The 14,938-nt window shown below is 37.1% G+C and overlaps 1 protein-coding gene across 6 annotated transcripts in view; it reads right to left on the reverse strand.

Moving 5' to 3' along the window:
* Nucleotides 1–14,938, reverse strand: part of BTBD9 (BTB domain containing 9) — a 136,161-nt gene that overhangs the window by 9,779 nt on the left and 111,444 nt on the right. For 4 of the 6 annotated variants that reach the window (XM_054820155.1, XM_054820156.1, XM_054820160.1 and 1 more), the window contains 2 exons: nucleotides 4,909–4,987; nucleotides 112–138 (listed from right to left, as the gene is read on the reverse strand). In XM_054820155.1, coding sequence (XP_054676130.1) covers nucleotides 112–138; nucleotides 4,909–4,987 — 106 coding nt within the window. The other 2 variants (XM_054820159.1, XM_054820157.1) reach the window with 2 other exon arrangements.

Consider the following 14,938-nt stretch of genomic DNA (forward strand, 5'->3'; position numbering starts at 1 on the left):
TTTTCTGATGTTTCAAACAATACCTGAGACCACTGTACAGGTGACTGTATCTTAGAGTAAGAGGACCATCTGTTTAAGCATTTTTTCCAATTTATTTTCTACTTTACTTACTCTTACTTCTACTTGTTCTTGAAGTGCCTGGGAGGAGAAGGGGGAAGAACTCTTTAAAATTGTTACAAAGCTTCTTTCCACATGATTTCTCATTGCTACAAATTGCACAGCTTTGCCACATGCTAAACAATTCTTCACTAATACCAATCTAAAATTTGCCATTTTCTCATGCATTGTAGTTTTATAGTTAAAGCTTGATGAATATTAAAAACTGAATTTTAAAGTTATTGTTTTAACTTAATTTTATATGCTTTTATAACATCTTGTATCATTCTTCTTGCAAGTAGATCATGTTGTTAAAGCTCTTTTCACAAACAAAGGTAATCTCTTTAATCTTAACTGCCCTTTCCCAGACCCTTTCAAGTTAATGTAGGCAAAATCAGATACCGTAAACAAGACATGGGTATACAACATATTCATACAAGACTACAGAATATTATATTTTCTATCCCTTCTTCGACACAACTGAAAATCCTGTTATTCTTTGTGACCATCCCTGCTCAAGCGCACATTGAGCAGACGTCTGCAATGACATGTCTGCAATAGCCCCTGGGTCTTTTCTGAGGACGTAGCTAGTTAATTCAAATTCTGACAGCAGACGTGAAACGAATTAAAAAAATATTCAGTCACTGGGGTTTTTAATCCCCATTATATTTTCTTGTGCCTCTCAGTGTAAGAATTCTTGCAGTTTTTTATAGCGATGCATGTTTATATTTCTATATATACACACATGCTCACATAGAGATGTATAGCTATGCCTTTACATATACACATATGAACAGATTACGAATCTACACCCGTACCCACACAGATGTGTGCACAAAATGGTTTTTCTCTGCATTTCTTCTGGTGAGTTTTTTTTCTAAAGCCGAACTAATTTCTACAGTGGCACGAATTCTCTCCATCTGTTACAGTTCTTGAGAAGCCAATTTTCGCATTCAGCTACGCTTCTTGAGAAGCCCCTTTTATACTCATCCCGCTCCCATGTTTTTAAAGTTACAGCTATTGTTGTTTTTCCAGCTGCACTTATTGGCATCAGGATTTGCAGAAAAGAACATTATCTCATTAGTGCACCTCTGTAAGATGCTGCTTTCCTTGAAAGGCAGCACAGTTTAATGAATGGGATGGAGGTCTCCAAGCATCCTGGTTTCCACTGAGAGTTAATTTTCTTTCTAGTAGCCAGTATAGTGCTGTGTTTTGGATTTGGTATGATAATAATGTTAATAACACACTGATATTTTAAGTTGTTGCTAGGTAGTTGCAGTGTCTACACTAAGTCAAGGACTTTTCAGCTTCTCAGGCCCTGCCAGGTGCACGAGAAGCTGGGAGAGCACAGCCAGGACAGCTGACCCAGGCTGGCAAAAGGGACATTCCCTGCCATATCATGTCATGCTCCAGATAGAACTGGGGAAGCTACCTGGGAGGCAGGATCGCTGCTTGGAAACAGACTGGGCATTGGGGTTGTTTTTTTCCCCTTCTGCACATTGTGAGCAATTGTATTTGTGCAGCACTTGTTTTTTTAATATATATAAAATTATTATTATTACTATTATCTTCCTTTGTTATCCTATTAAACTGTCTTTATCTCAACCCATGAGGTTTTTGTTTCCATTCTCCTCGCCACCCCACTGGGGAGGGCAGGGTGAGTGAGCGACTGCATGGTGCTTGGTTACTGACTGGGGTTAAACCACGACACCAAGTCAGAAGATTCTGTATTTCTACTGGATCCCCCACCAATAGTGTTTCTCATTTAAAACTTGACTGTACATAGTGATGCATGCTTTTTAAAATATAGTATAGATACCACTAAAATTTAGCTAATAGTTGTCTATAAAGTCTGAAGTACCCGATTCTTGAATTGTAACTTTCATTTTTACTGGTTCTTTCATAATAAATTCTTAATGCTCAACTCAGCATCTGGCACATTAACAAGCCTGTGATTTTACAACATTAATTTCAGTGACTCTGCCACTTCAACATATAGAGAATACAGCTTGTGAGAGAAGCAGAGGACAGTGAATACAATTGAGCTCATCTGCTTCCTCCAATATCGGAATTACATATTTCAGAACAGTTTACTAAAACAAACAATCCTGCATGTGTTTCTCTGAAAAGGCAGAGCTGACAGTGCAGCATCATCCTCTGAGCAACAGCATGTTATAATTCTCATGGATATTTTAAGAAAGGTCCAACATACAAAGCAGGAAGGCCAAGTACATAAACAGTGGTGCAGTAATTTGTAAGAAAAAGCTCTCACTTTAGCAACTAGGTGTCCTTTCCAGGTCACTAATACTGAAGAGGAATAACAACATAAAACTTACACAGTCAAAGTATCAGGTGACCTGTCTGACAAATACATGATGATGAGAGCTAAGGAGAAATGATCCTTTTCTTTATAAAAATAGGATGTCTGGAAACTCAAGAAAAAAAAAGTTACACTTCTGTCATGTTCTAACATACCAAAACATATTCACATGCTTGGGAGGAGAAAGAATTAAAAAAATATCCGTGAACATCATGTCTTTCAAAACTTGGAAAACATGGCAAGGAAAAGATGAGTTTAAAAGATGAAATCATTCACAAAATGGAGAAATTTTATGGGATTTTTTTGCAATTCCAAAAATCAACTCTTCCCTTTGAAAAGTATAGATTGTGCTTTTAAGGTATGTGTTTGTAGAACAAGTAGGGAGTGGTTTTGTACCTATTACAGTAAAAATCCTTGATGAGAATATGCTGCCATTAGCATATTTTGTTTAAAATGAGAATGGTTTGACATAAGATACAACCAGCCGTGGACAAATAATTCTGGAAACTACTTTTGTTCTTACTGAAGAGACTACCAAGACTATAGACTCCAGAACAAACCAAGACTTTGGTTACACTGTTATTTAAATTGCAAGTATAAAAAAAAATCTTGCTGCCTTCTTTGCAAAACGAAAAATTATGACAAAAAATGTTACAGATCATCTGTTTTATATCTGTCAGAAGAAATGTAATTTAGAAATATGTGCATGCTGATAATGTTCCTCATCTATAAGCTTTAGAAGAAATAATTTAAAAAAGCGTTGGGTACAGATTTTAAAGACAAAAGAGGAAAAGACCTAGAACAGCAGCACGTGTTTATAGTTCCACTGAGCCACTACATGCATAGCTGTAACCTCAATTTGCACATACCGGTAGTATGGTGGTCAGCAATTATATTTGTGGATCACCTGTTATGATCATCTTCCTTTGTTATCCTATTAAACTGTCCTTATTTCAACCCATGAGTTTTTTTTCCATTCTCCTCCTCATCTCCTTTGGGCGGGGGGTAGTGGTGGTGGTGAGCAAGTGGCTGTGTGGTGCTTAGTTACTGGCTGGGGTTAAACCATGACAAATTAGAATTATGTTTAAAAGCCCATCACTCTTCAGGGCATAAAGCTACCTTTAAGAATTAAAAGTTGGAGGTAATGTTTCTTGTAGGCTGATTTTCTAAGTTTACGCAATGCATCTCGTTTTTAATAAAGAGATGAGAACTTACACAGACTGGCATGAGAGCAAACAAGACTGCCTATATGGATCAGTAAGGCCAAGGGCTCCTTCGTGCACGTACAACAAGCCTGGAGGCAGCTGCTGACTCTGTATTTCTAAGAACTCATCAATTAAGACTGAACTGTACACCGCAAGAGACAGTGCTTAGAAAATAAAAAAATAAAAATTTGTATTCTCAGTTCAGTTGACTGGTCAGCTTCTTTCCAACTGTCTGCTGAGAACTAATGTTGACATCTGGTGGTGCATATGTTTGCAATAATTGCTCTAAAATTGGACATAAACAAAGCTATTTGATGATTCTTCCAATGTTTAAGAACCAGCAATCCCATATGCTAAATATGATCAAAAATCCTGTATCGTAGAGTTCACAAACTCTAATTACTACAAACATAGCAGTGCTATCCAAAGTTCATTGTAAAGCATGAAGTACAACGTTTTGTGGTGAACTACATGCGTGGGATTTAGACATGCATGCATACACACAGAAGCAGCAGCTTTTGGTGCCTTTTATAATCTCATCATATAAGGTCCCAATCTCACAAAGACGTACATATATTCTTAAATTCACATATTGTAAATTGTTTCACTGAAGTCAGTTGTACAATCTGGACTTCATCTGAGACAATACACAACAATTACGAAAGACAAGCACAAGTAAACAAAAAGAGAATGATACTGCACCTGGTCAGTTAGGGCAAAATATATTTTTTCTGCATAAGATGAATTGAAAAAAGTCCCGGTTCAGCCACTATTGGTTAACTGATTTACCAGGTATGAAAATTAATTATAAGAGAATCTTATGCAAATAAGATTTTCTGATGAAGAATGAGGTTTTTCTTATGCGTTATTCACTAAAAAGATAATAGAAAGGTGATAAAACCAAGCGATCAGAGACTACACACCTTTCTCTAGTGCACTAAAATGGTACTTTCATCATTCATCAAAATAAGGATTAATTTAAAACCAAATCCAATAGGAATGGCACTGTGGAAAGGTCAAACCAGAAACACTTTACTGTACTTTGTCTGTAAAACTCCCAAAATATCCCCCAGACTGGCAACAGCCCTTCAACTCCGTAGGGAAGACAATAACACAGTTCACAAATACTCAAATAAGAAAAGCATTCATTCTTATTTTGTTAGATTGCCAGAGCAAAAAAATGAAGCAAGTACATTTCAGAAGGCATTATCAATTTCATTGCAAGATATGAAAAACTGTACTGTTGTATATTCATGAAGAATATAGGTTTTCTTAACAGGTTCTTACCTCATTAGCTGTGTTGTGAGTTCCAACTATTCTGATAAAAGATGCAGGCTGTTTATCAAAAGTGATTGTTTGCCAGGATCTACAAAAAAAATCCAGAAAGACGTACAAATATTAACCACTGTCAGAATGGCTTGCAGTAAAATGTACAGAGAATCCATTCAAGTGACAGTACGTACTATTATCACTTAATAGGGCAAACAGAGAAACACTTTTCATCACCTGAATTTCCAGTACTCCTTGTTCATTTTTATTTTTAAGTGCGTTGACTCTGCTTCTGTGTTTTTATACGTACCTTATACTACTATCATTTGTATGCAGGAAGAATACTCATATTCTTGCTGAAAGTTAAGAAAATGGTAAAAAAAAAACCCCAACCTGAATCAAAGTCTAAAATCCTTGACTAATACTGACTGTATTAGATAAACAAAAGATCAGATAAATAAAAGTAAAGGCACCCATCTGTTAACTACTCATGAGAAATCATCAGAGCTTGGTTAAAGAAAATTACTGCTCTATGGGAAAAAAATTCACCCAAACCCTCAAATAAACTCCTCCCACTCTAAGTGGCGCAGTGGAGGCAGAGGAGCCAAGCTTCCCTTGTGTGGGCCAAGGTCCTTGCAGTGAATTAGGAGTGACAGAAAGCATTCCTCGCAGTTCAGGTTGTGAGGATTTCCCCATCCTGACGCAGAGGCAGTGGGGAGAACAGACCACCCGCTCCCAGAGCTGGGGCATAACTTTTTGGGGTACACTGAGAACACTTAGAGGTAGATTGGGACCACTGTACTCTTCCTTCCTCATTCATACTCTTCTGATCTGGGTGGGGTACAATACCTCAAGCAGCAGGAAAAGGACACCAATTCCTACCATAGCTTTGTGCTTACAGAACACACTGACAGCAAAACAGAAGAAACAAGAGTAATCGGAACTAGAGGTTTCAGTTTGATGCCGGTCTTCCACTACACTAGATTAGTATTTGATCACATTAGAATTTAAATTATTTTATATTCATAACGCATGAAAGCTAGATACAGAATTTAACTTTTTAGCAAAACTAGACTCTGTCACAGAAGGCTTCAGCAATAAAATGTACTTCAGTATAACTTGATTAACTCACTACAGAAGAAGAACATTGGATAGTTTTCCTGAACGTGTTCAGAGTACCTTCAGAAGTGTTCCTATAAGAAATAAGGGACCAAAGCAAAACTGGAATAAACCACCACTCACCACCAGTAGACTACCCCAAAGCCTGGCAGTATGAACAGCTTGGATGCTGACTATTCGTCAGGCACTCGAATTTTCCCTTAGTAGGAAAACCTCTTTGTCACAAAGATAGCGTCTCTGGGTTTAATTTAGTCGACTATTACTTTTATCACTGCTGTCAGGTTATATTTGCTTAAAGAAGATTATGAGCCCAATCAAGACCTAATTTCAAGTAGTTCACTGGTATTACTGCATGAAGTAATGGATGTAATTAGAGTTACTCATCATAATAGAAAGGTGCGGTCTGTGTCAGGTCTCAGAGGTACAGCAGTTATCTATCTAATGGCATGGTTTATTTATATCCGTTATGTGGCTATGGCCTCCTTATTTTAAAGTTCAGGCTGTTTCTTCTAGCTCTAAATAAAATATAAAATGAGAATGGACTATTTTGTTGACTGTCTCAAGATCTGAAAGATTGCTAGGATTTAAACATTTTTTTCCCTAAACAGGAGAACAATTCTTCTTGAGTTTCCCTCTCATATTACTCTAGTACAGCCAAGTCAGTTAATCTTCATGGCCAAAAGTAATTTGTTACTTTGAAGTACAGAGTCCCAAAGATGAGTGCCTGGGACAATTAGATGACTGCAACACTACGTCTCATAACAAAGAATTGCCTTAGTTTGCATTATGCATATGCTTTTACATTTACAGGCACGCACTTTATGCAAGGAGAGTGATGATGTAAAAATCAGATTTCCCTGTTTAGCGATCTGGAAAATAATCTAAAGCTATTCCAAATAAAAGAATTTGAAGTCCTAAAGAAGCTATTAAGAACAATCTACGCCTTCCTAGCTTCTAAGGTAGAGTTTGTGTTCTGTGACGAGAAAATAGGTCAATTCAGGATCATAGACTAGAATACAAATGAGCCTGTATTTATTTATAGTACTTCTGCACACTGGTCAAATACACACTGCAAGGGCTCAGTGTAGATTTTCCACAGATGGCAGTTAATGCCATTGTCTGTTGTATGAAGTGACAACAGTGAAGCTGACACTTCTGTTCAGGAATACAGCTGAAGAACGTGATAGGTACTAAGAGAGATTGAGAACAAGGCCTCTGAAGATCCTTTTGACAGCACACTTCTAAATCAGCTCCTCCAGGAAGCTCCGAAGTTCTTCCACTTCCCACTGCATTACAAGTCCTTACTTTCTGCCACAATGCTGTTATTAGGATTGGATTATAATCACCCTTTTAATAATATTAAACATGACAGAAAATAGTAAAGAGAAATAATTATTGAAGATGTGAGACTTGAAGGGAGATAGGGTTTTCAATAAATTTGATCCTAAGAATATTTCCTGTTTTGGTATGTGTCCATTTTATTCCTTTCCCATTGGAAAAAGAAAGTAAAAATTACAGACAATTTGTAGAAGAGTTATTAAAATTCAAGTTATTAAAATTCAAGATTATTGCCACTAGAGAATTAGTACTTGATGGGATAATGAGAAAATTAGGTCTCTTAGTTTATTTCCCTAGCGAAAAGGAAAAAACCAAAGTAGAAAACAACCAAAATGGATTTTGAAAAAAATAACCTTTGAAATAAGCAAGGTAAATCATCTTCACTAGAAAGTTGCACTGATTTTGACTGTAACAGTACATTTGAGAACATCGGTATATACAAAGCAATACCTCTCTAGTACAGATATAACTGTGCAGCAAAGAGATAATTTATGCAGTGTAACTATACCCATATGGGAAAAGAGATTCCTGACAGAACATTATCAAGGCATACCTGCCCTCTTCTCACATTTTTTGCTGATATAACAAATTCAGTAAGACTTCTATTTATGTATCTAGCCATAACAATTGTTCAGTGGTGCCCCTCGATTAAGTTAAAGACATCATAGGTAAGCCTTAAGTTTCTTTTTAATCTTCTTCTTTTACTACTAGTTATCTCTTCTAGTACTATTGTAATAATTTCAGTTCCGCTGTAGAAATTTTATTTTGCAAATTATTTTGTAGTCATGCCATGCACACGTGCTTATTTTATACTTTCCTCACAAGAGCTAGTCTTTCTATCCTCAAAATCGCTTTTGATGGTCTTTACAAAAATTTCCTCCAAGCTTTATACATAGCTCTGATATTGATTGATACATAAGACACTGTATTCCAGGAACAGCAGCATTTAAACATATCAAAAGCACCTAATTTTTGGTCTGGGATTAGATCCTTCTGTGTAATAGATGCCATTTCTTCACCTTTACTCTCCATATGCCAAGCAAACAAATCTTTCAAGCTGGTGGCAATACTTTCACCTTCTCTACCTAGGACGCGGTCATGAAGAAGCTATCAGAACTTACTTCTCACATAAACTGACAGTGTTATCTTTGGACTTTCTGCATCTCTGTACCCCTTATTAGTGACCCTATAACAAATTGATTTTTCAGGCTTTAGCTTTTTAAAATCTTCAGGAAGATTTGATCTTTTTTTCAGCTTTCACATCTGCCTTGCTGGTTGATTCATTTTAGATTTGCGGCTCAATCTGCAGCAGTCCTGATCATCACTTTCACAACAGAAATAATCACTACCTCAAGCTGAGGTTTACGTCTCTAAGAGAAGACTCGGGATTAGCAGCCTACTCAGATTTATACCAGGCTCCTCAAGCTGAAATGCAGCACTACAAGTTGTTTGGCTAGCAAAGGTCCCCCGATACCACAGCTCCATTTTCCAAAAGAAATTAGCCTTGTTACAGTCCTTCGGTGTCTTATTTAACACTCTGCATCTCACCTCAGCCACCCGACTTCTAACTCTCTCGTTCTGCCCGACCCCCCTAAGGAGATGCAGTAATTGATGATTAGCATTCCAAAGCCATGCTTGCATCCTGTGAGCCTGTCATATTTAATTACATTTTAACTATATTCATCTTCTATAATAGCCTGAACATAATTTAGATAATTATCTTTTGCTCTCTTATTCTCTGACTCTGCCTGTCTCACTTAGAGCTCCTTGCAATGAAAATCACTTTCTCTGCTCAAACATATAAACAGACTCTTGGGCCAAGTGCTTTCATCTCTCCAACAGCAACAGCTGTCACTGAAAACTCAATGGCTTTGTGCATCCCACGATCTCTTCACCATATTCTATTCAGAGGAAGAAGAAAATCATTGGAACGCCCTACGCTTTCATGTTTCTTCCTGTCTTTTCCTTTATTAAGGTATTGCAAGAAGAATGCAAGAAATACTGATGCCCAGGTAAATGATAACAATAGCTTGCCATTGCTTAAGCTATCTATTGCTCCAAAATAGCAATTCACCTCTTAGAGAATTTAATGGCTTTTCACAGCATTTGGAATCCTTGCCTAGTTATTTCTATGAAAAGCTGCTATCTTTCTAAAGATTTATTACATATAATAGGATATAAATAGTGACCCTTCCCTGTTATTTCCTTCTCTTCCAGAAAGAACAAATTAAGAAAGAAGTGGAAGCTTATCTTTGATTGAGGTTTTCTAATGAGCCACTGGCACGACAGAATACTACCACACTGTGGGATCACCAGAGCAGCACTGATGAGAGCTGAAACCAAGTTCAGGCCAAAGATGTAAGACGAAAGAGAAAGCTGTTACGCGTAACTAACATTCATTAAGCCGTAATAACCATAACACATTCATATAATGGCTTGCTTTAGGCTAAGCACATACATTTTGTGTGTGTGCACGCTGTGTCTCCTCACTTTCCAAGGAGACATACAACCTCCAATTTTGTTCCTCACTCCAAGAAGAAAAGCAAAGCAGAGTTGGAAACAAATGTGGAAATGAGCAACATACCCTGAAAAATGTTAATTACCAGCAAGTAACCTCCATTTTGCTTTCCAATGCTTGTCCACATATGCCTCGTTCTATAGTAAGTGACAAAACGCTCCTTAGCTTATTGGGGTGTGGACTTTTTCAGCTGTGATTACATATTTTTGTAATGAAATACAGCATTGATTATGATGGAATAGTAGGAGAAATTTGCAAAAGCAGATGAAAGGAAAAGGAAAAAAAAGTTGCGGTCTTTCCGAACATCAGTCTGGTGACCGTACTGCTGTAAACAAAACAGCAAGGAACTAGCATGTGATGCTGCCAAATAAAAAATTGCATGCACACATAAGCAGGCCAACTGAGACTCGAGAAGTACCGTAGTGTGTTCTGCATTGTATGTATTACACCCCTTGTTCTATTAATGAACACCATACTAACCTCTACTATGGAATACCTACGAAATAAACACAGAAGTGTGCACTAAAAAAGCTGTAACAGTTATTGCTATACAGACATTTTTCTTTATAAAATACCAAAAAGGTCTACAGCTACCTCATAAATTGCCTATAAAACCCATGTTTTCCACCATAACAGTACTAAACAATAAAGTGAAGTAATACTCCCTCTCCTGTTAAATCTGTAATTTAACATACTAATTCAGAGAGTCAGACCCATAAAGTCAGTCAAACTGGGTATCTGGCCCAGCCTCCCCCCTTCCGTCCAGCCTCCCAAGCTACTGAGGGAGAAGACAAAGCGTGAGAAAGAACACATTGTGAGGAATCAAAGGCCATCTACATTTTGGTTTTTAAATTAGAGCCAAATTAAGTGCAGGTCTGCCCTGGTCTACTTCAATTTAAAACTGAGACTTAAACCTGAGTTTCAATCTATTCTGCTGTCACCATGACAGCACTCTCTCAAAAGATGGCCCATCAAACTTCTAAAGAAACAAGGAAGGTGCAAGCTAGAAGTAACAGCTTTCTCTCTGCTGCTCTCAGGGACAGAGACAAAACTCAACTAATAATGCATCTTGGTTATATTTATGCTATAGTCCACTGATGACATAGCGACAATACTTTATCCAGTCTGCTAAGGAAAAAAACCAAGAAGGACTTGAAGTACTAATGGCAGAGGTAATAAAAATGGTTAAGAGAAATATGACAGTCTAGAATAAATGTGAGAATAATAAATACTAAAAACCACCTGTTGCAGTATTTATTACATAACTGCTTTATGTATTGACAAGCAAAAATATGAATTCCCACCTTTTGGGAAAACGCCCTTCAAAAATTTTTATTCCAAATATATTTCCCATAAGGAATGCATAATTTTGAAAGCATCTAAACAAAATTTGTAGTTACTTCAGCCCTATGATTGGTCCCTCCCACCAATCCAAACAAAATATCTGTCCTCTATGAGAACACTTTACTGAACTGCTATAAACGTTTTATTGTATATAATTTATTGTAGAAACCAAAGGTGGGCTTGATAAAGCAGATCTATTAGAATAAAAATTCTGACATAAAATAGATTTAATGAAGTCTATACTGACTTTCTGACATCTTTATAAAGCTTCTAATGCAAAAGACTCCTTATAGCAACCCTTGCTTTCACAGCTGACATTTTGCTGTTTTAGAAAAAATATTACATAAAGAAAATGTTAAAATACAGTCAAGCTGAGCAATGGTAAAACTGAATGTAGTAATTACTTTTCTAAATAAATGTAGTAACCAATTTTCAAATATATCCACATGCCGATGTAGGCCTCCATTAGCATTTTTGTACTGCATAAGCTGTCTACTCTTATAATTTACTTTGCTCACACATTTTTTCAATTTCAACAGGTTGTCTTCCTGTACTTCCAGAAATATGGTTATATTTAAAAATCTTACACAAAATGAAATTATGAGCAATTTGCTGGCAACTGTCTGGCAGAATGCCATAAGCCAAATTTCTATGCCGTGTCAAGAACTGTGCATGCAGCATCAAGACATACATCCCTGGAGGATGGCAGCAGTGGCAGACGGAGGCTGTGAACTTGAGCAACTCAACCTATGAGTTCATCTTACACACTTTTGTGTACACCAAAGCATACAAGCAGAAGACAAGCATGCACAAACCTAGAGGTTGAATTGGTTTTGTTGTCCTTACTCATTACCAGTAGTTACTGCCCCGATGTTCATGTAGACAGCGAAGATTTGGAAAGCAATCCAACGTATTAACATACCCAGTAATGCAACTAGTAGGCTGCTTTTAACGTTGAAGACTACTTCCCCCCATAATCCTACAACAGTTTGTAAGCTATTTTTATTATATAACTCTTCATACAAATGGAATGGTTGCTTAACAGAAAATATATAAACAATATTTTTAGAGATACGAGACAGAATCATGCTCCCTATTAATCAGTTCCTTTGTAGCATGTAGACTAACACTGTATTTATCGGACTTCTCTCTTGCATTCCCTTGGGTGTGATTTCATGGCCCACTCGTAAAAACTTCACATTTACAGCAACCGCCCTTCTATTACTGTCGATAACATCTAATTGACATGTCAAACCTCCAAGGAATGCAGTAAATTGAACCACAGTCTCTAAGAAGAATAAAACATTGAAAAAAGTAAATCAGCACGTGCCTCCTCATAACAGCAATGCAAACATACCGAGGTTTTCTAATGGAAGGGAGGAAAACTGTAACCCTTTCTACTACCACACTGAATTATCTATTAACCTCAAGTCAGAAAACAAAGCCTTGCAACCTCAGACTGAAACTCACCTAGAAAAAAACCTGAACCTGCATCCATGACTGCAGTAGACATGAGACTAAAGCGAACTAAGACAGACAAAAATGACAAATACAACTTTTGCTTCTGTTACTGTGTTATAGAACATAGAAAATGTAGCTCCCCTCCCAATAGTTTCTGATAAACTAAATATTAGTATTTAATTTGTAACTCTGTACCCTAAAAATGTATAGACAAAGAGCTGGGTAAAATTCATAAATATCATTTTACAAGCAGAGGAAACTTGACTCATGATGCAAGAGCACAAGATAAAGTCAGGCAAAACTTGTCTAAGTAGCGACTGAGGTAACAAGAAAACAGCAGGATGACTTTATAAATATGTAGTGGAAGCATATGAAATCCATTAAGAAAGAAAAATTGGTTTACAGGGATAGAGAAAAAAAGGAATGAAATTAGGTAATACGACGTTGAGTACTGGTATTGAGGAAAAAAAATTCTCACTGTGAGAACTCATGTGCTAGAAAAGCAAAGAGCAGAATGGAAGCACCATCCCTTCAAGTATATGAAACAAACTGATGGAGCATTATTCTAAAAAAAATACACCGCATACCACCTAGTGCAGAAATGCCCAAAGGATGAACCTAAAGATACAATAATTCTTTCACTTTGTGATTCATGGATATAATCTGTCCTGGTAAAAACATTACTGTGAATAAATCAATGGCTTACTACTGCATATATCTCAATGCAGGATACAGTGAAAAGGGATTCAGTAACGTAGGAATCGCGTTACCCATTCCTAGAGAACACTGTGTATTTGGAGAACTCCCTGGGATTTAACTTTGGTGGGCTAAGGGTTTGAAGTTCTCCCTCTGCTTATTCCTTCCAACCCAGAAAAGAACAAATGTAATTCAGCTTCGTCAGCTCAGCTTGGCCCTTCACAGAGTTTTTCTTTTATCAAGCTATTTGTATATATTAATGATATACTTTGGGATAATTACTATTTCAAGTTTCCTTCCCCTCCCCTTTCCAAAATGTATTTTTTCCAGATGATATATTACAAAGTAATGAAACATACATCTATTTATATCATTACCGTGACAATTTTTACAGGCCTCCAAAGAGACATTCAAGTCTTCGATGGCATGCGAGAAAAAAACCAATATCTAAAAGAAACAGGTACTGATACTATGGGTATTACTTGGTATTGCTTATTTTCTCTAAGGTGGAACTGAGCTAAAGTCCAAATTGATGTCAGAGTGACTGATGTTTTCTTCGGTCTCCTCACAGTAATGTACACGAAGAGGAGCTGAGAACGTCAGCCGCGTGGCTGGGAGCAAAGTCAAACTTCAATGCATATGGCACATGCAGAGCTGCAAGAAATGTATGGCAAAGACGTTCAAGGCAGACTAAGACACCGCAGTTTGCAACTCCTTGCCACTCTGTTCAAGGCTCCTTCAAAAGATCCACGCATATTTGTGGCTGAAAAGCAGCCACAAGGAACTGAAGGTAAAAGCGGAGAAAAAAAGACAAATAAACAATTGGAAAAGCTTCTTCTGATCCTGAATCACTATTAAGAAATATAACTTAAAAGGAGCTAAATCTTTTTTCAATCAAACTAGACTCAGCTAAAATAAAAGCCAGCAAATGAAATGTTAGGCGCAGAGTTTTCACGCTTTTGAGAGGCTCCTAATGGTCTGAAATAGAATACAACTCTGGTTCCTCCCTGAATCTTAATTCTTTGTGCTTAATAAGGCAGGTCTGTGAAGCTGGAGCCTCTTTCTTCTTTTGCTTTATTAGAATCTTTCAAAATGTGAGCATGTAAACACAAGGAAAAATATGTACTTCAATGCCTCTATCGTTCAGGGCTTTTAAGCTCAATAATTACACAAAATGACCCTTTATATCTGTCTGACTTGCTCCAGTAGGCATTACTAGCGGCATAATGAAGAGATTAATGAGAACCCTCAGTTTATTTTTGTGAAGTGAGACTTGAAATTGAGCTTAACAATGTAGCAATTTCCCAGACATCTTGCTTGAATATATTTCATCTTTGTGTTGTATGAATGTGCCTACACCGAGTTCAGCAACACTGGAGGACGCATTTGGATTTCACAGAGTTACTGTGAAATTTGCTTCATGTAAAACAGGATAAACCGTGGTCAAAATATACTCTGTTTGACAGAAGAGGCACAAGAACAGTTTTGCTGTGAAATTAACTTCATGTAAAATCGGATCAAGTGTGGTCAAAATACCCTGTTTGACATAACAGGTGCAAGGAGCAGTTCCTT

This window comes from Grus americana, chromosome 3, assembly GCF_028858705.1.
Source record: "Grus americana isolate bGruAme1 chromosome 3, bGruAme1.mat, whole genome shotgun sequence".
NCBI lineage: Eukaryota > Metazoa > Chordata > Aves > Gruiformes > Gruidae > Grus > Grus americana.